General features: G+C 35.5%; 1 protein-coding gene across 3 annotated transcripts; it reads left to right on the forward strand.

The window, feature by feature from the left end:
• Window positions 1–1,915: 1,915 nt before the first annotated feature.
• On the forward strand, window positions 1,916–27,107 carry LOC134851395 (uncharacterized). 3 transcript variants are annotated; one of them, XM_063867459.1, is made up of 9 exons: window positions 1,916–2,093; window positions 2,377–3,144; window positions 5,390–5,505; window positions 8,954–9,565; window positions 10,091–10,222; window positions 23,326–24,558; window positions 24,732–24,937; window positions 25,278–25,529; window positions 25,835–27,107. In XM_063867459.1, the coding sequence occupies exons 2-9, from the start codon at window positions 2,408–2,410 to the stop codon at window positions 26,777–26,779; spliced, it is 4,233 nt and encodes a 1,410-aa protein (XP_063723529.1). In that variant the 5' UTR covers window positions 1,916–2,093; window positions 2,377–2,407; the 3' UTR covers window positions 26,780–27,107. The 3 variants fall into 3 exon arrangements, with proteins under 3 accessions (XP_063723529.1, XP_063723528.1, XP_063723527.1); XM_063867458.1 differs by having other exon boundaries at window positions 1,916–2,067; XM_063867457.1 differs by lacking the exon at window positions 1,916–2,093 and having other exon boundaries at window positions 2,123–3,144.
• Window positions 27,108–27,514: the final 407 nt, after the last annotated feature.

Consider the following 27,514-nt stretch of genomic DNA (forward strand, 5'->3'; position numbering starts at 1 on the left):
TTGTCAGACAAAATATGGATATGCCTGATGACTTGTCTCACAACGAGAGCCGTTTATCTTGGAGTTCCTCCTGATTTGTCAAACGAATCAATGTTCAACTGATTGTTTCATCGCTCAAAGAGATAGGCCGGATCTTGTAGTGAACAAAATTGGGACAAATTGTGTTCGAACGAACCATCACTTAGAAGAAAAAATGAACAATGGTCGCCAAAAAATTCAGAATCAATGAAAAAACAATAAATTAAATGGAGGTTTACTCCACCAAATGCGCAAAATTTCGGAGGTGTATGGGAACGATTAGTGAGAAGTAAAAAAAAGGCAAAGTATAATGTAATCGGGACACAAAACTTGACTGAGGACATTGTGACCACAATTGTCTGCCTAGTAGAAGGCATTCTAAACCAAAGATCTCTCGCATCAGTTTTCGATGACATTGATAGTTTTGAAGCGGTTACCCCAAATCGTTTCTTGATTGGAGCATCAGGATCGGAAAAAGTTCGATTATATTGGAAATAATATGAAGGTCATCGGAAAATTTTCAGGGCAGCTCAAAAAAAAATGTTTGTCAAGTGTGACACAGATTTCAGAAAGAATACATACCGATGCATTTGGCAAGAAACAATTTGTTCAAAAATCAGACAAAACAGTTCCAAGAAGACAAATTATAAAAAGGTTTTGCTATAGTCATGATAATCATCTGGAAAACTCTCACTCCTTGAATGCTTACCAAAAAACGGAAATCACTTTCATTGGATTATCTGGGTTAAAGGTTAATTGTTGGAAATATAAGGTTAACTCGCAACATTTGCAGAAATTCCTGCAAATTGTTTTTATGTGTGGTGGAAACGATCCCAAAGGTTATGGCGTTGCTAAGGAATCTGCATCTAACCAACCTCAGTAGCAAAGACTAGAAAACATTATTTTGTTTAGTTTATATTCCATTTACCTAAAAGATAATCTATTGTGTACTTCTCAAGTTGATAAAAAATAATCGATTTTCAATTTTTAACAATCCTGATTGGAAACTCACAACAGTAATAGCAAATTGTCTTCGGCATTAGAAAATGTTCCTAAAAATTTATCTCTATGATAAAAAACCAGGCTACAAAGTCTATTAACAAGTGGTCATACTGAAAAATAGGCCTCTAAATGTGCTATTTTGGTTTGGAGCACACTAGTTGAAACAACTAACAGGTTGCTGAAATGTGTATAACATAAATTTCGAATTTTTTTTCAATTTGAGATAGCTTTCAATTTTTTGAAGCTTTATAATTTTTTGGTATTCAAAAAAGATGACCTTAAATGGCATTCATGTTCACTTTGTACTAAAGAAGTTGATATCTCATCCGAAAAAAAATTACGAAAAATTTTATTTCGATAGTCAGATTTGTTCGGGGTAAAAAACTACCTAGTGAGCGAACCAGCCCAAGCACTATTCAATATTTCAATGACAGTAAAAAAATATACGAGGCATGATAAAATAGTTTGTCAGACTCATTGAGACCGCTCATTTTCAATTTACTGACGACAGAGCTGTTGCAATAAAGTCCACTTTTTATGCACACGTTATTTGATGAGAAGCCGTTTTCTGTACATTAAAACCACCTTTTTATGGTTAACATAACTCTTCAAGCTGTTTTTTTATGGTTTTTGTGACAAATAGAGGTGATTTAAAGCACTCTAGTTTTCAATGGCTGTCACAAAACAGTAAATCATGACAGAAGTGCTTGAGCTCTGCAAAAAACACTGAAACCTGGCGACAGAGCTGTGGCAATTAAGTCCAAATTTTATTTATAGAATCATCAACTTCGGTTTTAAAAAATCGTTTTTGTGGATATTAAAAACTCTTCTCGCTATATGAACAATTATTTAAACTGGCGACAGTCTTTTCAGAGCATTTTGTGACAGAGTTTTCGTAAGTTACTGTGCAGTTTACAATCAAAAACAGCAAAAAATAGACAATTCATGACAACATATTGTAGATCTATATGTTTAGTTTTTGTAATTTGTGACAAACAGTGAACTTTTTATCAGAGGCTTGAAGCAGTGTAGGATGCACAATATCAGGTATATGCATCAAACGCCAAAAAAAGGTAAAAATATTTTCATCTGGCGACAGACATGACAGATTACTAAAGTTATATGCAAAGTAATTTAAATTAAGAGTGGCAGCTATTAAGAACTCGACAATGACACCATATTTAAGCCACAGTTTTCTTCTTGCCAAAAAAATAGAAAAAATTCATTTTTCAGTTTTCTCTTGTTCATACAAGTTGTCTAGTTTTGTTAAGAGAAAAAAAATTAGATTTTGGATGAAATGGGCATTTTAGTTGACCCATTTTTTCTTCTTGTACTTTTTGTTTCTTCAACAAACAGCGAAATATGCAGACCAAAAAATACGGCTCTGATGGAGGAGCCATTCCTCCTCCCAATCGGTCCCAATCACGGCGATTCGTTCAATCGGAAAACACCAACCAGTTGCTCCGAACCCATATCTGTCCCTTTTCCAATCAAGATAGGATCAAAAAGCTATACAACCTTGTATGTATGCAACAACGGTTTGATCACTTTCGGCGATCCAGTGATTTCCTACCAGCCCGCGGACTTTGACAGCATGACTACCCCTGTGATCGCGGCCTTGTTTGAGGATAATTTGAACGGCGACAACTTCCTCGACCAAATGTGTCTCCAAGATGGCGGCGCATACTACACTGAAACCATGTATGAAACTGAAAGGATCTGCTGGTACTACTGGAACTACGAACCAACATCGGCCATCAACTACCTCGGTTTCTCCTACGACTACATAGACGACGCCCGTCTAAAAGCTGAGATCAAGACTTTTGCTGAAAAACCTCTGACCAGGGCCGAACTGACGCTTGGTTTTGACGACTGCATAACAGGGACTTTAATGGGAGAAGATAAAGTCAAGTACATCAATCTGGCCAACAATGTGATGAAACGAGAGATGTCAACAAGTGACATAGAAGTAGTCCAGCAACTCATAAACGACAAGTTCCCCGGACAAATTGTCAAGTGGGGTTTCGTGGCCACATGGTACCAAATCAGTCCCTACCCAGGCCGCCTGGATGCATTCAACAGCTACCAGAACCTTCTGTTTTGTACAGAATCGCCCCCAACCAGGTAAGTGGTCTGTTTTTATATTTTTTCAGTCTCCATGAGAGTTCGTTTTGTATAAAAAAAAATATTATCAAATTCTGAATAGAAAATAAGCAAAAATGTCACAAAACTCTAGTAAAGATTATCAGTCTACAACCAGTACTATTTTAGACATAGTGAGACTTAAAAAAAATCGAACATTAGATCGGAGTTAGAAGCGGAATTAGACTTAAAAAACCTCTTTACAAACTTAGATATAGCAAACTCAAAAAAGAAAAAAGATCAAAAATAAATGAGAAAAAGTTAGATAGCATAGACAGCTTAATAAGTATGTCTCTACGTCTCAATACGTCGCATATATTACTACAAACGCTACAGCCTAACAGACCAAGTTTCTATATCGTGAAACGACACAAACTGCAACGAGTATTTTTCTTCAAACTTCTCAATGCAGTAGATTTTCATTCTGTAACATGAAAAAAAAATTAATTGGAGCACTAAGGTTCATTTCCAAGCCATATTTTTCTTAAAGTTGTATAATCATGATAACGACTGATAAAATGATCGTTCCTTCCATCACATCTGCAGTACTAAGAAAACTTTTGTAAATTTAAATCTTATTGAATACAAAATACAAAAATAAGTTACCAATATTCAAATTGCTAGATGCAGCTAAAATATATTGTTACTGCGAACCCTTACATTTGAATGCCAAACTAAATAACAAAAACAACTCAACAACAACATCCACTGAAACATCTCACTCAGGGTTTGATAAACAAAACAGGATCACAAATGAAACTTTTTTGTACAAACGTCCAAAACAAAACCTCATTTCAAATTTTGACAACAATCGTAATCAAAATGAAAACCATAGCAACCTAGAAATGAACACTTTAGTTTCGAAAGTTAAACAAACTGGAAGATGAGCAAACAACAGAAAAATTGAATCAAATCAACAACAACGCTAAGCCAACTCCAAGAAAAATCATTAACAACAACAAACCAAAATAAATCATTTTAATTGGAGTATGACAATATACCCAGCTAAGCACAACAAAACCAAACTGAAAACAAAGTGCCAAGAATGCGAAAAAACTGACCGAGAACTACCAAAGCTTTATATTAGAAATGTATCTCCCGTACCAGAACGAGGTAGACCTCAACGTCAACAAAATCAAAGTCAACACAATCAGTATCAACAAACTGACCGAGAACTACCAAAGTTTTACATTAGAAATGTATCTCCCGTACCAAAACGGGGTAGACCTCAACGTCAACAAAATCAAAGTCAACATCATCAGTATCAAAAAACTGACTGAGAACTACCAAAGCTTTACATTAGAAATGTATCTCCCGTACCAGAACGGGGTAGACCTCAACGTCAACAAAATCAAAATCAACATTATCAGTATCAAAAAACTGACCGAGAACTACCAAAACTTTACATTAGAAATGTATCTCCCGTACCAGAACGGGGTAGACCTCAACGTCAACAAAATCAAAGTCAACATCATCAGTATCAAAAAACTGACTGAGAACTACCAAAGCTTTACATTAGAAATGTATCTCCCGTACCAGAACGGGTAGAGCTCAACGTCAACAAAATCAAAGTCAACATCATCAGTATCAAAAAACTGACCGAGAACTACCAAAGCTTTACATTAGAAATGTATCTCCCGTACCAGAACGGGTAGACCTCAACGTCAACAAAATCAAAGTCAACATCATCAGTATCAAAAAACTGACCGAGAACTACCAAAGCTTTACATTAGAAATGTATCTCCCGTACCAGAACGGGGTAGACCTCAACGTCAACAAAATCAAAGCCAACATCGTCGGTATCAAAAACCACAACGCTCTACCTCAATCATCATAGAAAAATCAGAAGTCAGCCCTATGCTGACTATCTAGAAATAAAACATGAGGTAAGTAGATAACAACTTACCAATTTCACGAAAAAAATTATTATGTTGAATGCGTGAACGCAAAGTTTTTGTAGGCGGTGATTTACACTGCGCCCAGAAATACTCCAAATTTAATAGAGGCCAGCTAAATGTCTCAAATTATAATCTTTACTACCTTACTACGCAAAAAGTCGAAATTTTCAAAACTTATAGGTCATCCAATGTGTCTTCAAAAAGATATTGGAGACCAAAAATGTTTCAAGGGGAAGTAGGAACATTCGGGGCTTTGTTCTGATACGAGCAGTTTTGTTTGTTTTCAAATTACTCTTTTATTATGAACTAATTTAAATTTCATGTTTCAGTGATCCAGGTTCTTTTGATTTGTGCTATGTGCTCTTCGACTTTTTCGAGATTCAGTGGCTGTACACTAAATGGGAACGAGTCATGGCCGGAAGAGTTGGAATCAACGACGGCGAAGGTACGATTCCGCTGAATACAACTGTTGAAGATTTCACTAAACTGACTCGACTAAAGTCGAACGCTTTGGCTCACGGCGCTTTCCGACAAAATTTACGCCCAGTTAAACTCCTAATGGATTATGCTTTTCAAGCCGGCCTATTCACAACAGTTCGCAAATACAAGCTGAAAGTTTAGCAGAAATAGTTGATTTTCATTGATATTTAGATCAAGGTTAAATCACTTAAATGTAAGAGGGAGGGGAGGGAAGCGCACCCCGTACTGAATTATCATGGATAATAATCTATTAAATTGGATTTTCATTGTCAGCCTCTATAAAATACCAAAAATAATCTATTATAATCGATTGAAAATGGATTATAATGATACTATTTTTTAAGCAATAAAATCCCAATATAATCGATTTTAATCGATTATTTTCAACTTACTTTCAAAAAATTTTATCAAAAGAAAAGTTATCAACTTTAATCGAATACAATGGATTATAATCCATTTATTTAAATCTTTCTGTGTGTTGTTTCCATTTTCATAACATTGTTAAACCTAAGCTAGTTATTTTCTCGCCACTTTTTATTCTTCATTTTTTCCTATTTTCAATCGCGTTTATGAAAATTTACAAAAAGTTACCTATAGATCTTACACCTATAGTGATAGGGATGTTTATAGGGGGTTCGGTTTATTGGGGGTTCTCGGGGCATAGGGGGATGGACGTGTGGGTGGCATAGGGGGTGACGGTGGGCGGCATAGGGGTCGCACGTCTTGGGTATATGGGTACGCACATGAAGCGGGGTTGGGAAGTAGCAGGGGCATGATGGGGGTAGTGAGTAGTGGGAGATGGGAGGGGGACTTGAAATTTTTTGGAACAAAAAAATGGTCAGAAAAGCCGTGTTTTGGCACTTTTTGAAAAGTTACTAGAAACTGGTCTTTTCAAATTTCTTATATTTTGGCCGCCTCTGGGTGAACATGTTCGTTCGAGTTCTGCAAAAAATTGCAAAAAAAAGAGTAATTAGCTACAAAATTTAATCCATTTTCTTGGATTTTATGTACAAAAAAATCCATTTTATTAAAAACAAAAATGGATTAAAACCGATTATAATGGATTTTAATGAATTTTTATTGATCGAAAAAAACGTTTAAAATGGATTAAAATCTATTATGTTGTCTAAATTTGCCATGATAATCGATTATATAGACATGTTTTTTGTCCACAAACATGCATTAAATCAATTTTGATCCTTAAAGCTTCGGTGCGGGACGCCACCTTCTCAGGGTTTCTGCCCCATCAACGCCCTTAAGGTAATGATGGACCTTAAGTTCTTAAAATACCTTTAAAGGCGCCAATACATAGATTTTTAAAAGGGAGAAACCCAACCACAAAAAAAACACAATTTTGACTATCATCGTTTTGAGATTTTCTATGTTCAAAAATTCGCCTACGGTCTATGTTCAAAAATTCGCCTGCAAAAAACTGAAGCCTTATATTGTGTGTTTTTTGAAAGCTCTTTTACGAAAAACAGAAGTCTTATAGTGTTTTTGGGAGCTCGGCAAAAAAACCACACATTTTCACCATTCAAAAAAATCTGACTCCTCTTGAAAAAATCTTCTGTCTCCAAATTATGAGAAACTTACGAAAGCCAACTGTTCGGCTCCAAGCTTAAATTTTCTACTTCGGTGCATCAATTTTTTCTCTGCCAAACAAAGGGGAATCCAAAAACTAACTTTAGGCAGGGCGAAAGAACAAGTCAAAACAAGGACCTATTTATAAAAAAAACTAATAGAAATAATAACAAGGATAGTCGGTTGTTGTGCAAGAAGCACAAGATTTTCCGATCATATTCATGAAAAACTTTCTAAAAAAGTTTTAGTGTAGTTTTTAGTGCGTGCTGTGATTTTACAGCTACAAAAACGCGTATTAACTTAAAAAGTGAATTAGACATTATCGACAATATTTGACATCCAAAAGGAATGACAAAAAAATTACAAAAAACCAAAATGATTTTAAAGTTTGTTTCTACATTTCCACAATAATTTTAAATATTTTTTAGAGAAATTTTGTAGCCATCGAAGCAATCAATTCAACATCAAAAATTTAATTTTCTTTAGGTTGTTTTGAAACATAAAATTTTTTGAAACCTAAAAAAGCGTAAAGAAAACAAGTTTTCGTAGAGCGATCGTTACTCGTTACTTTTACTCGCTCGAAATTGAACTAACAATCTAAAAATTTACTCCAAACTTATCTCAACACGGAGACAATTTTTGAATTTTTTATTATTGTTCAAATTACGGCTAAAAGGGCTTCAACTTGGTATATCTCTCGACCCACTCCAATAAATATTTATTCTACGTGTAGAAAACTAAAACACACCCGAAGTCGAAAATCTTTCCCCTTTTTCAATGGTTGAAAATTAAAATGATTATCAACTTGCAATAGATATTTTATTTAATTTTCCTATTTTCGGAGTATGGTTTTCTTCTTTTGGAAAGATCAATGTGTCAAAAAATAATGTATATATAAAAAAAAATGCTCGTCAATGTTAGAAGCAAAATTGTGTCTTTTGAGTTTTTTCTTACAATGCGTCGATATCATAGTGTTATACTTGAAAAAGCTCAAGCTTAAGTTTCGCAGGAATTATATTCGACAAATGTTTTAATTTTCTTTTGAGCAGCTACTACGAATGATTGAATTGTAAAAGGATAGTCGGGTAGCTCGGTATAAGCTTACACCCCCTGAACAAGACCTCTTTGAACATTGCAAATCAATTCAAATTAAATCAGCTTGTCATGAAACTTAAGCTGAGGACTTTTTTCGGTTCCAAGAAATTTTAAACACAGGAAATGACAAAAAAGACAGCTAATCTTATCTCAATTTGGAGGATTTATCATTTACATAAGTCTTTCCAAAAATCCACATTTTTTAGTTGATTATATTCATTTTAGTCAAAAAAAACTTTATCGTGAATTTTTTAATGGCATAGTTGATTTCACCCGAACATTTATGTAAATTGTTAAGTATCTTGTATAAATTTTGTTCCAAAACAACCGGAAATAGGGTAGGAAGTCAATTTTGCAGTACCAGCTGCAACAAAACTTACCATTCAGCGGGTATTTGCTTTGGCGTTATCATTTTGGCTTTGATATACATGCGTTGGTTTAGGGTGGTTTGATTCAACACGAAATTTGAGTTTTTGGTAACATTTTTAGTAAACAATTGAATATATGAGAACAACTTTGTTCAATTTAACTGCAAACTTTGCAAACATTAATTTTCTATAGTCTGAAGCATTGGCTCAATGAAGAAACAACTGGAATTTTTTAAGCATTATGCTTTAATCTACACCTTATATATCATGTGTGGGATAGTTGGAGGAAAAATGTCTCTAAATAGTTTATCATTGGTCGATTTCAGTTTTTTGTTCTCATTCCAAAAATTTGATTTTAAAATTTTGTAGGATCAATTGTGGAGCTACCTTACGCTGGATCTTCTCAGCTTAAGAAATTATACCTGTTCTCAAACATCAGGGATCCTGGTCTCTGGCTATACAGTATAAGTCAAGGGAACACTCCAAACCCAGCATCAATCGTATCTCAGGGAAATTTTGACGTGAACGATGTTTTCGGTAACATCGCATGCGAAGGTCCATTGTTGACCCTTGAGGATGCAGCTTGGGCACCTCATAGTAGTCCAGTAGAGTTCAAAATTCAACGATGTACACTGCCTGTACACACCTTTCTGGGTGCCCAGGTGGTAGGTCAGAACAACCTTGAGACTATCGAAACAGACGACATTCGATATAACAAAGACACTTTCGAAATTTTCATGAATATCACCTGGTACTTCCGAGAGCCAGTCGTTGTCATTCTCGTTCTGGACACAGTGCCTATCAATGTTCCAGCTTTGATGAAAATGGTATTTTTCTACGATCCAACAGAAGACCGAAAGAAGATGCTAGAATTTGTTCAAGACAATTCAATTATTTCTGTCACAGATGGAAAGGGCGATGATTTGATCGACAAACCAAATTGCGCGCAAAATGGCATTAAATATAATAAGCCAAATGAACGTGAGTATTTTCAAAATATTGTGTAGATTAAGAGTTGAGGGTCACGGGCGTAGCGACTCGCATGTGTGCCGCATAACATGTTTAATTAAATTAATTACTCAGTTTGATTCGGTACGCATTAGTTTGAGTTTCAGCTGCATAAGTGCAAATTTAAACGCACTTCTGATTGCACTAAAAGCAGCATGCAGAGCGGCAGGTAAGCAAATGAGCTGGTTGGTGAGTCTCTAGACTTATAAAAATTGATTAAAAACTGATCATTGCTTTCAAAAAATAGTTTTAAGTTTTTGGCTACGCATAAAAATAGTTTAATTAGAGTTGATGTTTCATCCGTGATTTTTTGCTTGAGGGTATGAAAGCATTTTCAGTCGAAAAAAAAAACACAAACAAAAGAATGCATGTGGATATAAGCCAAGGTAACACCAGCTATTTAGTTTCCTGTGATTTGCTGATAGCTTCTGGCTTTGACCCCAATTTGATGATGATTAAACATTTCTTACATAATTTGGTTGTTTGCTTTTACAATAGGCCCGGATGATCCAGGTTCTAAGGGACCACCACCAGCTAAAGATATAGCTATACCAGGTGAAGGTCAGTTTCAATATAACATATCCCTAGAAGTCGACGGCGATACGGAAATCATCCGGCTTCACATATGTTGTAAGTTGAAATCATCTTTTATTAAATTCAATCAGACACCAGTGGATCTAGGGGGGAGGTGGGTGCTGGGGGGGGGGGGGGGCATACGCTTTTCTCGGGAATTCGACCCCATGCCGACCCAACCTTTGTACTGTTTTAAACTATCCATTTTTGGCTGACGGACCATAAATTTTTTCTAAGGGCGCCTCAATTAGAGGGTAAAGCGCGTGCCAAAAACTGCAATTATTAGGTCAAATCTTTCCACGAAACGCCTAAGACGCCTTTTTTGGCCTAGTTTTTTGATATTTCGCTTGCGGCGCAAAAAATGTGTTCAAAATAGGGTCTTGATAGTGATTAGTGCGAGCTCGGAAAATCAATTGGGTCGATAAAATTCGAAAAATTTTTAAAAATCCGCCCCCTCAAGAAAATTTTAGATCCACCTATGTAATCAGATATTAAGTTTTAGTGACATCAAAATCTAGATTAAAAAATTTTTTTAGTGATTGAAATTTTAATTAAAAACTAATTAATTGTTAACACCCGGGTTGACAAAAAATGCGTATCATACAATTTTCATTTATGAAAAAAATGCTTATCATACTCTTTCATACAACTTCATAGAAAAAAAGTGTATGTATGAAAATAGCAAAACAAGCATTTTTTCATATATGAAATTGTCTCATAAGCAATTTTTTCATATTATGAATTTGTATGATAAGCATTTTTCCCATAAATGAAAATTCAAAAAAAAAATTTGTTTCGAAATTGCGTGTTTCAACCGAAACACAAAACCAAGGATTTTTTATCATGAGAAAATTCAGAGTCTAACTAGCAGTTACCACGCAGATAAACTGTATTTGGTGGTTTTAGCCATAAAAATTACTTTCAACATTAGTACATGAAAGTATATACCAAAAAAGTAACTTTTTGAATATGGCTAGATAATTTTTAGCTTAAAAATTATGATGGTTGAGAAAAAAGGCCTGTTTTTTTACAAATTTATTTTTGTTTTAGCAAATGAAAATTTAGCAAATGAAATTTCATGTAATTTTTGGATTTTTTGGGTGAGAAACTCATCCTGGACTATGTTCTAAATACAAAAATGTCTAACTTTCCCTTCAAATTTTTCTTCGTTAAATTTATATTTCAGCACAAAGCAAATTTGCAGCCAAATAAGGGATAAAAAAAAATTTTCACCACAAATTTTCATTTTTGTTTATGAAAAAAATGCATATCATACAATTTTCATATATGAAAACTGTTTGATAAGCATTTTTTGACCGAAATTAAAATTATGTTTTTGATTGTCAATATGCCCTCTATCATAGATATACTTATTTAAATCTATTTAAAGTTACCCAGACTTGTTTTTGGTGATTTTTGAAAGTTTTATTTTTTATATGACGAAATGACTATTTTATAATTTTCATACATGAAAATTGTATGATAAGTATTTTTTCCATAGACTTCATATATAAAACTGTATGATAAGCATTTTTTTTCTATGAACGTCAAGCCGGGCACTAAAAACAATTAAATAATTGTGTAACAGTATACTCATAATTATTCTATGTTTTCGGTAACACTTTTTTTGATGCTGAAATATTTTAACAAGAACTCAAATACAAACAAAAATGACTACACAAGGCTTTCTGATATAACTTTTTCATGCCTTTTTAATCGTTATTCTAGCTATAAAAACATTTAAGACAAGGGGTCATATCACGGTCGAACAAGATCTTTTTATAATTCTACTCTTAAAATCTAATATTATACAAAAATTTTGAAACGTAAGAAGACTCGTTACACTTATCATTTCGACAGATATTTAATATCTCTACTGACACTCGTGTTGTGTGGACAAAACAGTAATAGCTGCGTTTTCCTCATTTTTGTTGAGAACACTGAAATGAGTACGTTCGAACGCAACGATAGTACATCACCTGTGCATCACGTTATTTTTTTCAACTACAAAGGTTCATGCAACTCGTTAATCCAATTATAATTTCTAATCTCAATTTTAAATTCATAGTCAAAGTCAGTATCTATTCTGGGTTTAAAAAACGTGATTGAGCTGATAGTAATTTTAAATGAGTTTTAATTACAAAACCATTACAAGTCCAAACTGTGCACTGGATTGGCGCGCAATTTTGTGTCTCTACGCTCCTGGATTCCAAGGACACCCCTTTAAACATGTTCCAAAATGTCAGTAAATTCCACTTACAAAACTTCCGTGGATTCCGCGTACAAATACTTGTAACGTAAATTTTTTCGGCACGTTTGTTGTGCCGCGGATTCCGCAACAAGCAAATTTAGCTAGTTGTTCCGGATTCCGCAACTGTAAGTGGAATCCACAAAATTTAAGTGGCAACCGCAAAATTTGGAAGCGGAATCCGCAAATGTAAGCGGATTCCGCAGACTTTTTGTGAATTCAAAATTTTGCCTATTACGACCTTACATATGAACAATTAAAAGCTAGAGCTGGAATTAATATCTAAAGCAATGCGGTATTTAGAGAAAGACTTAACCCTTGTCAGCGGAATATACGAACAAATCTCAAAACATTTGTTAACTAAATCGGTGGACGTCAGCTTTTAGTATTTTGGAAACACAACACCGAATAAGTTCAATTTTTTATTTTTTGGGTTGAAAGTGTATAGAAAGACAACACTCAGCATATCGCCAATTTAGGTCAGTATTTGGGATTGCGTCAATCCCAAATACCGATTTTGGAAGCATAATATCGAATAATTTCAATACTTGTAGTCATTGACTTGAGAGTGTTTGGAAAAACATCGCACAGCATTCCGCCGAATTAGGTCAGTATTTGGTATTGCATCAGTATTTGGGATCGAAGTTCAGATCAAAGCATGTCAGTATTTGGGACCAGTAGGTCAGCATTTGGGATCGAAGTTCAGTAAGTCAGGATTTGAGATCGAAGTTGAGATCGAAGTTGAGATCGAAGTTGACAGGATTTGATATCGAAGTTGGATTGACAGGAACTGAGACCAAACGTTTCAACTGGTAGTTGATCAATGTAGTATTGAATTGATTTTTCTGGTGACCAATAAAAAAAAAAGACAGTTTTAAACGCTATACTACTCATATATACAACAATTTGCGGATTCCACTTACACATTGCGGATTCCGCTTACAGTTGTGGAATCCGCAACATCTCATTTTAACTACACAAATGTCTTATTATTTGTTTGTGGATTCCACAAACTGTTCTGGTTGCGGATTCCGCAAAATCGCCTAATTTCGGAGCAATTTTGGGCAGTACAGTTTTTTAAGTATTTGTTTTTTGGAATTCAAAATAGCGAAGAAGATCGAAAAAAAGTAGCAAAATTACCGATTCCGCGAGAAATTGGATTTTGGCCTGTTACGGAATCCGCTTATAATGAACAGAATGCATAGTTTGGCCTTGTAATGACTGTCTGATCAGACAAACTAATCACATATGGCAAAATGCAGTTGAAGTTTGATTCACAATGTCTGAAAGAAAATATTTTGTAATCTAATGCTAATGATTTCAAGAAAAAGATATCAGATATGAGAAGATAGATATTCAAATTTTCAACGAAAAAAAAACACTTTAAAACGTAAACTTTTACAAAATTGTTACATTCTCAATTGTTTGCCATAGAGATGCAAACAACTCTTGGTTCTGTAGAAAAATACAAAATTACAAAAAAGGTCATGATAACTATGACTCTACAATTCTCATTCAAAAAGTTTCTTTTATTTCGCCTATCAGCTTTTGTCTCTCAAGGTTTTTGCAGCGACAAAACGGTTGATTAATAAGAATTGAATTAATTATAATTCAGTAGTAAATCAGATCAATCATATATGGTAAATCTCCCGCATAAAATTGCTCGAACCAATGTCTAAAGTTCATGTTTAAGCTGCTAATTTTAACAAAAACTGGGAAATGATCTTTCAGTTTGGACACAATAAAGAATTCCACTTCAGTTACGAAAAATTACCAATACTCCGCCTTTCAAATTAGGAGGTTCCTAGAAAAATGTCTAGGAAAAAGGCATTTTCCCAAATTTTTCGTTAAAGCGTCTGCAGACATTTGCTGTTGCTAAAAGGTTAATATCACTTTCTTCTGTTTAACTAGCTCTCGAAAAAAATGTTGTTTTATGGCAAAATGCTTCGTCTTACTGTGGTTCCTTGAATGTTTACTAAAGGCAAAACAAGCTTGGTTATCGACGGAAATTTCCAAAGGTCTATTACATATTTTGCTTAAGTCGCTAAGTATGCCCTGTAAATGATTTCCTTCCTTTATTAATTCAACCGCAGCATTGTGTTCTGCTTCGGTTGTTAAAAATGATACACAAAGCTGGAGTCTGCCAGACCAACTAATTACCCTGAGTTCTCATTGAGATTAAAACAATATCATGAGGTACTTCTCCTATTGTCTATATTTCTAGCACAGTGTGCATCCGAATAGCTAACAAGATTCATTGCCTTTTCCCTCCCATGTATAAAAGGTAAAAATTTTGTTCCTAGCAGAAATCTCGACATTTTTTTGGCTTTCCAATGCTTTTCACCTCGCGTTTCCACAAACCAGATAAAGAACTTAAAAGGTTTGCTGCGAAGCAAACACCGGGTCTAATTGATGAAGCTAAGCCATTTAGACAACCATCAAGGCCTCGAGTTTACATTTTCTCATATTTTCTTGTTTTATACTACCTTCTAAAGGACAATTAAATTTTTTTTTCAGTTTTTGCCATGAGGTGTTGTAATCAGTTGTGCTTTGGTCATCCCAAATCTTGTAAACAATTTTCCCACAACACATGAGTCATTCTGATTTTGTTGTCTGAGTAATTAAATTTCATTCCTAAAAACATTTTCAGATGACTTATCTCGCTTGTCTCAAATTTTTCAGTGATTTTGTTTTCAAACCAGTTACAGAAATTATGTACCCAACCACTTCAGTCCATAAATATTATTTCTTCAGAAGACAAACCAAGCGTTTTTGTTCTTCATCAAACTTCTCGAACCCTACAGGTTCGTGAAGTTTGATGAAATTAAACTTGATTGAAATTTATTGAAATTTCTTCATCTAGTTTGGCTTTCAACTATGCAGTTTTATTATCTAACTGTCTTAATTTATACCTATGCTAAGCTTAGAACTATCGTATGGTCGATATCTTAGTTGTAGTTAAATACGTTTCGTGAAAATCCCTTCCCCCAACGTGGCTAAAACCTTGAACAAAAAATATAGCCTTAAACCTAGAAACTTCACTATTAGCTCCGTACATTGAAGCAAAATGCTAATTGCTACCTATAGGCTTCACTCCTCTGTTTCTAACTAGTTCCCAAACTATGTTTTTCTCTAATGAATCAACCTAATTTATTAGTACTTGTTGCAATCTGGGTCCGCTAAAACTTCCTTAGCAATTTTTGATATAATTTTGAGAAATTCTCCAAAAATACTACATTACCTACTGTTTCTACTTCACCACTTTCTATCCTTGTCTCAAAATTGAACTCAGATCAGACTAACGTTTCTAGATTTTTGGGTTTTGAGTTTTCGTTCATTCTCAATTATCAGATAAACTTTCCAATTTCCCCCAAACAAAATTCCTTCTAGAATTTTTGTCCAGTTTTTTGCAAAACTGTTGTTGCAAAAAAACTTTACACTACACATCCAAAAAGTTTCACAAAATTGAGGTGGTGGGTTTTTCTCCATACATAAACTCGTAGGGTGCTTTGCCTACAACAGAATGAAAGCACATATTTTTGAGATTGGTAGCTTTTTTAAAGCATACGGCCAATAAGTCTTTGATAATTTGATAACTTGCCATCAAAATCAAGCAGCGAGCCATTGGAGAAATTTATCCCCACACCCTTTTAATCTATGTGTTCTTTTTTTTTGTTTTCTACAAACTCGCCTAAACTCCTGACCATTGTACGCTCCTGTAATATCTGAAACTTAAAACTGAAGAACTCCTAGATCTGCTATGAACATTTCAAACTTTTCTGTGTCCTCATCTCTCGTTTTCCTGAAATAAGTGTTTAGTTCTCTGAAAAAACTGTAAGCAGAACATACAGCATATCTATGACCATCCTCTGCTATCGGGTCGATAGGCGCTAAAATATCTGTGTGAACCATATCTTAGCTGCCCTTGTGTAACAATCTTTCGGGACTGGCTTCTTTTTTTTATTATTCAACTAACAACTTTCACAATTTTAAAATCTTTTATCTTCATGCCTTCAACATGTTGCTCTAACTGACTCAAAATTTTGTAGTAATTATAACCCATCCCACAATGCCACTGTTTCAATGTGCTAACTTCTTAGCACTCATTTTTTCCTATGGAATTGTCCCACAAGAAGAGACACCGTTCCTCTCTTAATGGGTAAACTGAACGATTTCCCTGACGAACAAACGAGCTCGTACCAAAAACAACTTGTGCTCCTCCTTTCTTCATTTCTCATTCACTGAGCAAATTGTTTGAACTTTCAGGAGCGTGCAAAGTATCATTTATCCTAAGTTTGCCTTTCTAGTCTCTAACTTCACCATTACTTTGAGTAAATGACTCAGAGAAACTTACATAGTTAGCCGATCTTTTGAAGTTCTCATCTTAACTAACAAACATCTCTCGATGCTTAATCGTATTACTGGTGGCTTCAGAGTCTATGACTAAGTCCTCGCCCGGAGACACTGCCATCAGAAAACTGAGTTGAGTCTCTGTTTCAGCTGCTAGGTTCTGCAGTTCTCGTTTAGTCTGACTAATGATTTTTTTTTGCATTATGTCCAAATTCCTTGCACTCAAATCACTGAATTTATGAGCCTTGTTTTTAGTATCTCGTCTGCTACTTTAGTTTTCTGCACTGTTTCGACACCTGCCCTCTTTTATGACAATTAAAACAATTTCTTTTCTCGTTATTAAAAGCATGCTCTTCTTCAATGACTTGTCTCATGCTATCAAAATTCACTAAATATCTTTTCAACTCATCTAAACTTTTCTCATCTCTACTCAGCTATAGTAGAAAAAAAAACATTTTGGTTTGGAAGCTCTTTTGAAACATTGAAAAATAAAAATTTTTTCTTTACTCCTTTGTTCACTTGTTCTAAATCATACTGAATCTCCTCTGTCTAGTCAATTAATCTATCACTGCTTCATTGCTATTCTTTTTCAAAGTTGTAAGTTTGGAGATTGTTTTTTTGCAGCAGGGGTCTTTCTAAACTCTTAAACATCTTCCGTAAGATATCCCAAGCTTTGCTACCATTGCCTTCGTAAGTTCTTATAAACAAAATCAGTTTCTTATCCTGAGCCTGCACATGTTTGTACCAGATATGCAACTGTTCTTCCTCAGAAAAGTTTTTTTTTTCTATTGCAGCTTGTTTTTAATCACTGCTTCCAGTCGGTCTTAAACTTGGCATAAAGTTCTTAAAACCAACTGTCTCATCTAAAATCTTGTTTAATTTCAAATAAAATTTTAATGCCTTGAATTGCTTTTCAAGGAAGGAAAAATCCTTTTTTCCCTAAAAAAAATATTATTTTCTTTCAGTTATTGACATTTTCTTTCTAATCCAAGTTCTTAGTTCCTACTTGAGTCTTACACAAAGAAAATGCTTCAATTCAAATTCAAAAAGCTAAGAAATGCCCCCAGAAAAAAATCAGCGACCCCGTTTTCTCTTACATCAAAATCGCCCGCAAAAAACTATGCAACTTTTTTTGATAACCTAAATCTGATTCGAAACCTAATGATCTGCGTACCGAATAAAACATCAGCAATTTAGCAAAATTGATATTCCGCCTAACAGTTCATACTAGGTAATATATATTTTAGCAATATAGAAATCTGAGGTATAAAATCTTTTTATTCTGGGGTATCAGTTTCTTTTCCTTTTGAAGGCGAAATTTTCCTTTGAATGATTTTGTGTCTGACTCGCGCAACTGCGTACAAACGAACTCATTCCTCCTCAAAACTTGAGTATCAATCAGCAAATGTTACAAATAAAACAAGTATTTATCAATTTGTATCAGTTCTCTCATTATTAATCTTCATGTAGTGCTTCTTCCACCGCACTTTGTGCAGCTTTTGACTGTCTTCTCTTCTTTTTTTGCTTGCCTACCTGTATCTAGTTGACTATCTCTAAAAGATGTGTTGTCCTGCTTCTGTCGTCAGAGTTGTATGTCTCTACTAGTTGTGTTGCCCTGCATCTATCCTTGAATTTATCTATCTGATCAATCGTCTATATCCAAGTAGCGGTGACCTGCTTCTATCCTCGCATTTCTCTGTCTGATCATTTGTCCATTTCAAGTTGTGTTTTTTCAGTGACACAACTCCCCGGCAAATCTCAGTTTTTTTTCTGAATCGTTTGAACAAACAGTCAATCTTGAGTGCTGACTTCTCTCTCGTAATTGGAAATCTGAGCCCACAACCTATCAAGGTTATTGCAGCGACAAATGGGTTGAATTATTGAGATTTGAGTGATGGTTCCAGTAGCAATTCAGATGAAAGGTATATGGTAAATCCCCGCCCAAAGTTGCTCGAACCAATGATTAATGTTCATGTTTCACCAGCTAATTTTAACACAAAACGGGGAGTGATCTTTCAAATTGAATTGAATAATAAAGATCAATTCCAATCCAGTTGCGAAAAAGCACCAATATTGTCATGCAAGCAAGTTTTGTCATCGAAAAAATTATCAAGCGCAAAAGTAAAAGGTCTGGAGCTCGCTTAATTTATTGTTAACTTTTTTTCTGTATTTGATGGACGAATTCATGCAGGACTATGAAACAGCGCTCTGATGCAACAATTGAGACTATTTGAGGATGGAGTCATTAATTTAGAACGTCTTTTGAAGCAATTGGCTTTCTAAGCGTTTTGTGAAACTATGAAGTTATTTGATGACTAGCGCGAGTATGTCAACTAAAAGCAATTAGGAGGCAGCCTCAAGGTGCCATTAAAACAATAGTACATTTAAACTCGCGTTTGTTTATGGGCTGACTCCTTTCCGAGTGCAATTTAAAGCAAAAAAATTCCGATGTGCGCTATCATTTCTAGTTGAAAATCATTTGTACTTTTTGTTTCGACTTTAGAAGAAAATGAAGAGTATATATTCCCGAGGTATTTTTTTTATTCCGATTAATTTTTAAGCAGTTTACTGCGTATAGGCAACAATACGGAAATCTTATTTTTAACAAGCGAGTATACTTGCACTTAACTAAAGTGCAGTTTCGCTGCTGGACGTATACTTTGATAGTTTGTATTAATACGCGGATCATTTATGCGTGGCAAATTATCCGTTTCATTATAGTTGCAAATTGAATTGAGGCAAGCTAATTTCTTTTATTTACTGTTCCAAATTTTGCAACAAAAGTAACGGATAAATTGTGCTCGGGTGGTTTTTTTTCCTGCAGACAAAATTCGACTTTATTACTAGCCATTTTTGATGAATCTTTTTGAAATCAGTCAGAAGGTATTGTTCTATTGAGCTTAAATTTGATACAGTTTCTCACTTGTGATTGATTTTTTATAGTTATGGGGGTTTAAAAAATGCCATCTTTGCCAAATTGTAACAAATAACACGACATATTTTTCGCTCTGTTAACGCGTTAGGCGAGGTTTAACCCGTCTGAGAAATAGTTCCAAATTGGTTGAAGAAAGCTAATTTTTTTTTCAAGGAGCAAAATGTATCACTTTGAAATTTATATGACGTGTGGGGGGATGATTTTCACAAAAAAACTCAAATATTATTTATAAATTTGTTTTTCATGTTTTTACTCCTCCACAGATCTTAAAAGGCAGTTGGAACATTCGGGGCCTCTCTCTGATACGATCAGTGTTGTTTATTCTATAAAAGACTCAACCTTTAACACATTGATTTTATCAGCCGAAAACTTGTAGTTTGTCAATATTTCATATACCAAAAACGAAACGGTCTGAGGCCAATTTACCCTGATCGAAAAATGAATTGTAACAGTAGTGTTAACAAGACTGCTCGAATCAGGGCAGAGCCCTGAATGATCCGACCACCCATGAGTTGGTCTCGAATCTTTTTTTGTATACAAAATATTGACAAACTACAAAAGTTAGGCTGATAATATCAAATTTTTAAAATTTGAGTCGGTTATGGAATTAATCATCCAATTAGCTTGCCTCAATTCAATTTCGAACAATGATGAGTGCGGATAATTTGCCACCCATGAGTAATTTGCGTATTGAAACAAATTATTAAAGTTTTACGGCAGCAATTGCCAAGTGCAAGCACACTATGGTCTAATTAAAGTGCAAGCATATTCGCTTGGAAATCACAAGATATCCGAATCGATGCCCATAAGCAGTCAATTTTTCTAAAATTCGTCGGAACAATAATTTTTTTCCAGTAGACTTTGCTGCGATAGACTACAAGTAGAATTAATTTTCAGGTGTCATATAATAAACAGTAAAGATAAAGTTTACATGCAAACAAATTCTCATATAATAGAAGATTGGTTTTGCTTTAGTTTCTACTATTCACAGGATTCTAAGAGTAAAAAATTTGTTAGATAGTTTTGCCACAACACTTGATAATTGCTGATTTTGCTGTGAATGCTCCAAATGGTTTCGTGCTGCGAGTATATTTCTCTATTATGCTTAGTATTTTTCTGTTATTGGCAACCGGGTTTTTTTTAATAAATATTTAAAAATTAGAACTTAATCAGCTTATTTTAATTTAAAGCTTGTGGAGAGCCTGACGTTTGTTTAAAAGATGAGTGGGCTAAAGGTTTTGGTACAAGTGCACGTTAGAGTTTAAATTATTTTTTAGAGCTGACGTGCTTACCGCGTCCTTATTGTTTCTCATAATAAGCGTGTTTGTTGTTGTGCATTTGATTCTCAGTCTCTTCGGTTGAAAGTGTTTTTTGATGAGATTATGGTTGACTCGACATGACTTGAAGGACTGGTTTAGGAATTGGTCTATAACTTTGCGAACCTAAATGGTTTACCTGTACAGAGTTTGAGCAGTTTCTATTGCTAAGAATTTTTGTTTTTTCTTCCGAAGGGGTGTTTTTTGAATCCGAACTCGTCAAGATGGAAATCTTTGATTTATGGAATAGCTCTGGTTTTATTTTGAATTTAATCATTTCTTATAACTGCTACAGTTTCGATTTCGATTAAAACAACTATTTCAGACTCATCGTTTAAATCGAATATCGTAATGATTGAACCAGTTTGCTGTTCTTTGATCTATATTTGTTTTAGTTTGGTTATCTATGAAATTTATTGCTAATGTTGAAGTAATTTTTCAAAAATACTCAATAATTAGAAATGGGTTGCTTGAGTTTTCATTGATTGATAGCTGTCGTCTTTAAATAATTTGGAGTTATTAAAAAGTCGTAGAGCAGTGACATCGTCAATTCTTTTTGTTCGGGTCGGCTATTTTTGCTTGTAACCCTGTTTCTTGCTACTATGTTCATATGTACTAAAACAGAGACAGCCTATCTTGAGTGAAAGTTTTGCTTCAATATGATCAGTTTTTTGTCAATTTTAGGCAATGTATGTATGCGAACAGTATATTTCTATTGACTTCGAAGAATTTGTAATTGCTCAAATTTCTCGACCATATAAAAATCTCTGATTTTTCGTGCTATCTTCATTATACGTTTGTTGTTGTGCGCTCGATTCAATACCAAATATAGGTTTTTGGTTTAATATAAGAGCGTACCAATTTTTTATGAGATGAGTGAAACATATGATCATCTGGCAAAATGCAATCAAATTGTCTGCGACTTAAGATTCATTTAGACCAAAGAAATTGAAAACACATTTTTTTGTTTTCATTTTCTGTGATGAGATGAATCAGAAAGCCCTGGGTTTTTTGAGCAATGGAGTTTGATTCGACCGCATTAGGTCGCTGAACACAAACATAAAAAACATAGCTATTTTGATTGGGAAAAAATGATATAAGTAATATACGAAGAATTGACAATCTATAAAAACAATTATGACCAGGGTCTGAAGTGAACCTGCTGAGATACAGATATTGGAAAATATTTTTATGACTTTAAAAGTTTTAAGAGGGAAAACTTAAAGATCGATACTTATATAGAGTGAAAATGACCTGTGATTTAAGTAGTGAACAATGATTTTATAGAGAGTTTTCACTTCAATTTTCAAAAATAAATAACTGAAATGTTGAGCCCACAAAATAAATGAGCAAGAGATGCAATCCGATAGTGTAAATTCGAATGATTGTAACACCTTTGCTTGTCACGATTTCTTTTTTTCGTCCCGATAAATTGTAATATCTGTAGGTTGCTACCTCATCTAATATGAAGCTTTAATGTAATTTTTGAGAGTCAATATTCAATTCAAAGATCTTTGGCTAAATTCAAAAGTCTCATAGTTGAAAGTCACAGGGATAGTTAATTAACATCTAAGATCATTTGTGATAAATTCTGGGTGTTTTTCTGAAGATCGACGTTTTTAATTGAAATAGAGAGCTATCGGCATATCGCACTGTGGTTTTTCTATATACTGCGATCAACATCACAAAAACTATTGATAAATTTCGCAAATTTCTCTAGTGCTAATTCACTGCCTTTATTGATAGGCACGGGCAGATTTATGGGGTGGGGCGGGGATGGGGGACGCCTTCTCTTCCTCCCCCCCTCAGGGATTCGACCCCCTGCCGACCCAAAGGGCCCCCCTTTGTACTATTTTGAGATATCCACATTTGGTGACGGACCCTAAAAATTTTCTAAAGGCGGATTATTTAAAGGGGGAGCGCCCGCCAAAAAAACGCAACTTTTTTAGTCAAAAATTTCTTAAAAGTGCCTAAAAACGCCTTTTTTGGCCTGTTTCTCAAAATTTTGACGGCGGCGCAGAAAATTTGACCAAAACAGGGTCTTTTTAGTGCTTTGAGAGAGCTCGGAAAATCAATTCGGGTCGACCTAAGAAAAATGTCGACAGAAAATCTGCCCCCTTCGAGAAAATCCTTGATCCGCCCCTGTTGATAGGAGTCAAAATTGTATCCATAGATGCCATAGGGGGCGGTGGGATTGTTAAAGAAGATCTAATATAATTATACAAAAAACCACAATTACTTCAAACGACAAACAAAAAACCACAGACCAATTAGTTTATTTTCTGAGCTTCCATTGCAGTTTTTTTTCTAGTCGCAAATTTCACACTGCCCATGAAGATTGAAAAAACGGAAGAAACAAACGCTGAATATACGTGCTCTGACTGGGATGAACAAGAAAGGACAAAAGACTATTCAGAATGTGAAGAAAAACTAGAGGAAGTAAGGGGGTGTCCAAGACAACCGAGTGGGTTGAGTCATCCTGAGAGAGAGGATGCTTGGTGGGCCGAGAGGGAAGTTTTGACAGGTGCAAATGAAAATCGGTGGAAATATGACATTTGTTGCTCCCAGGAAAACACCGAGGAGTCGGAGCAGATGAAAAAAATGGGCTTTTGCGATCCCAAAAAGTGTGAGTTTAATAGCGGCGCCACTTTTTGCATCCAGTCGCCACAAGAGAAATGCAAAGAGAAAAACAGCCAAAAAACTATTTACGTCTCAAACCAGTGCTGTTACAGAGACGTCTCTTATACTGTTATAGAGTATAAGAGGAAAAAAGTTTGCGGTTGGATTAGAAGAATTTTGCGGTGGTTTAGTTTTGGTTTGGTTAACAGATGTAAGTGGAAAACAGTTGTTGTAAGAGTTGAGAAAAGAGATAGGAGCCTCATTTTATCAGGAGAGGGATCAGGCTATATGTCAGTTCAAAAAAACTCCTTGTACAATGTGGTTCCCTACTATTATGATCAAATTCGAGCCTACGAAAGATGTACCACAGGTTCTGCGCCATCAAACGGGTTGGAGCTGTTTAAAAGACACAGAAAAACAATAATTGCAGAATACAAACCACGCCGAAGCGTCTTCCCTCGTGGGGATCCAAGCATCCCGACCCTTGATGGTCTGCAGTACCCTTTCATGGGAATTGGAGTCTACACACTGCTCGAGTCTTCTCTTGAAGAATCGACAGCCATCCAGGCCAGCATGAGACGCTTGGGCAACGGAACCGTGTTTTCAGGACTCGCGTTATCTTACCCCAATCACTCGTTGGAATGTTATATTGACTCACGAGGCGAGTTTTCATACGCGTTAAACGGATACAAGATGACATTGGATGGTCCGAAGGATTACATTCTACACGGTTTCTCAGTGACTCGAAACACAAACAACAAACATTTCACATTCGAACTTCTTGAAAATAGCCTGAGTCTTCAAGTAATAATTACGGACAATTACCTCAACTTTGTCATAACTCCCCCAGACGAATTCAGATCAAACATGGATGGACTCCTGGGGCATTTTGATGGCGACTCATCCAATGATTTCACCGCGAAAGGTAAATTTTTTTCATTTTATAATAACAGGTTTTTTGATGAGACCGAAGTTTGAATTTTTCTCCTACTTAATCCAGTGTTGCGCAAAATGCTGCTCCTCAAAAGGTCGCCACAAGAGATCAATTTTCATGTGAGAATTTTTCAATGTTTAACAGTTTTTTGAAATGTGCTTTAGATGGCACAGTTGTGCCGGTGGGTTCCGACCCATACGTCATACACGACCAATTTGGAGAGACATGGAAAGTGGAAGAATCTGATTGGCTGTTCAATCTATACGCTCACAGCGTTCAAATCAAAAATGACACAGAAAACGGCGTCGGTTTTGTTCCAGTGTTGGAACCACACTTCGCCTCAGATGGGAAACGTATCGAAGCTGAAAACGTAAGTAAAAAGAAACTTTTATCTTTGACCACTTTGACTCAGAAACATTTCCTCGTGGCAGATTTTAATTCGGAATTTTATCAGAGATCAGATCAGAAATTGATTTGGCGGAGAAAACTCACTTAAAAGATCTAATTTTATTTCATTTTAAGATGTACATTTTTGAAGAATCAACCCTAGTTTTTTGGCTCCAAAACATTTTGTAAGCTTGACGAGGATTTGTGCGCTAAAAAGGCCATTTTGCCTTAAGCTTTTTCTAAAAGATCATTGAGATAGTCACTTTTGTATATCTGATGTTGGTTTCAAGTTATATAATGCTTCCTATTTTTCTATGTTTTAGGCCTGCGATAACAACAAACACTGCCTGTTAGATGTGTATCTAGCTGGTATCGGAATGGCGGACAATTACAAAGCTCTGGAAGAAACTTCCCGCAATGTCAATTTTTGGAACGAAGTCAGGATAGTGATGGATTCGAACGGAACGCTAAATTTTTCCCAGGCCTCTCTCGACGTATTCAACGACCCCACTTCTAATTTCACATCTGGGACCAACACAACGTTGTTTGATAACTCAACTTCCATTAATCTACAGGTAGTTGAAATTTCCCTAACTTAGGTTGCGCTGCGTCGAGATAAGCTAATATCAAAAAATTGTAATTGGTTCATTTTCCTTCCGGTGATAAAAAGTGTGTAAAAAGATTATCGTTTACAAAATCATTTTAGCATCAGTAATCATGCAAATAATAATTCAAATCAAGGTTGAGCTACGAAGCAAGATTTCAGATTACGGTACTTTTTTGCGTTTGTTTTCAAAATCTGGTGTCAATTTTTTCATTTCCAAACAAAATGCGGCGAAAAGAAAATTGATTGAATGATATGGCATCATTTATGTTTCAGACCCTGCCACCAGGCCTTGAACATATAGAAAATGGTACAATTTTCAACAGAACAGATACTCGTTTCGACATGTTCCCTACTCTGGAGCCAGAAGGACCAGCGGAAACTACTTCTGCAACCAACAGTCAACCCGTTTCTACTACGGCGCCAGAAGCAACAGCTGGATCTCCCTCTGGAGCCAACATTGAATTTGCTTCTACTGCGGCGCCAGAAGCACCAGCTGGATCTACCTCTGGAGCCAACATTGAACTTGCTTCTACTACGGCGCCAGAAGCACCAGCTGGATCTACCTCTGGAGCCAACATTGAACTTGCTTCTACTGCGGCGCCAGAAGCACCCGCTGGATCTACCTCTGGAGCCAACATTGAACTTGCTTCTACTGCGGCGCCAGAAACACCCGCTGGATCTACCTCTGGAGCCAACATTGAACTTGCTTCTACTGCGGCGCCAGAAGCACCAGCTGGATCTACCTCTGGAGCCAACATTGAACTTGCTTCTACTGCGGCGCCAGAAGCACCAGCTGGATCTACCTCTGGAGCCAACATTGAACTTGCTTCTACTGCGGCGCCAGAAGCACCAGCTGGATCGACCTCTGGAGCCAACATTGAACTTGCTTCTACTGCGACGCCAGAAGCACCATCTGGAACTACTTATGAAAAGCCATCAAGTGAGAATGAAGATTCCTCGAGCAGTGAAGACGGAAAGTCTTCTCTTGAAGGTTGGAAAATTGCCCTAGTAGTCATGGCTTCTCTGATCGGTGCTGTGGTTGCCGTTGGAGCATCGATTGCTATCATCTCTATGTTAGTCATGAAAAACGCCGTCACACCTGGAGGCATGCAACAACCTCAAAGTCGTTACTATGAAAACCATGACAACTTAAATGAGCCAAACTCTCGCGAAAACACCAACATGACTCGCAGTCAAATTTTTGATAACAGTATCTGAGATTGAGACTAATCTCAAATTAAAATCAGCTAATCTAATCCTGGTCACATACTAACTAAGAACAGAGCTTAAGTCGAGGCTTATAAACATATTTTGGTGAATTGAATTGCTGTTTTTTATGCGGAAAAGTAACAACCCGAAATTTACTTCTAGCTGTAAATGTGCTACAGAATGCATTTTAGATAGATGAACTAATGGTTCTTAAGTTGATGTGACTTGATCTCGAAATTGTACTTTATTAAAGACTAACAGACTGATGTTATATATTTTTAATGCCTATAATTTAGATGCTTATTTCATATGCCTTGATATTACACTGCTGAAATTCTAACGCTTCAATATACTTTTAAAGTTTACCACATCTTTTTATTCTGCGGGCTTTACCAGATATAAAGAATACAGATGAACTGATGGACAGATTTTGTTGAATGGCGCACTATTTATGTGCTCTGATAATATAGATTTGGGACTACTTTGGCCTATTTGGGTGGCGTGCGTGGTTCATAATGGAGGGACCGAGACTTGAAAGTTTTTTTTTAGTTTTTCTGAGCCAATCAGAATTGAGTATTCAAAAATCTCAAAAAAAATCGCAAAAACCAAGTAAAAGAAAAACTCTGGGGTCATTAAAAACAAAACTGCTCGTATCAGGACGAGGCCCTGAATATTCCGACTGCCTTTTGAGGTCTATGAAACAGTAAAAACATGAAAAATTAAATGTAGAAAATATATATATAT

Source organism: Symsagittifera roscoffensis, chromosome 7 (genome assembly GCF_963678635.1).
Source record: "Symsagittifera roscoffensis chromosome 7, txSymRosc1.1, whole genome shotgun sequence".
Taxonomy (NCBI): domain Eukaryota; kingdom Metazoa; phylum Xenacoelomorpha; order Acoela; family Convolutidae; genus Symsagittifera; species Symsagittifera roscoffensis.

Bases quoted from the DNA above. Each gene is read 5' to 3' on its own strand.
- LOC134851395 (XM_063867457.1), top strand. From the start codon at position 2,318: ATGGGCATTTTAGTTGACCCATTTTTTCTTCTTGTACTTTTTGTTTCT. The intron at 3,145-5,389 runs GTAAGTGGTCTG...TTCATGTTTCAG, and splicing joins ACAGAATCGCCCCCAACCAG to TGATCCAGGTTCTTTTGATT. The intron at 9,566-10,090 runs GTGAGTATTTTC...CTTTTACAATAG, and splicing joins ATATAATAAGCCAAATGAAC to GCCCGGATGATCCAGGTTCT.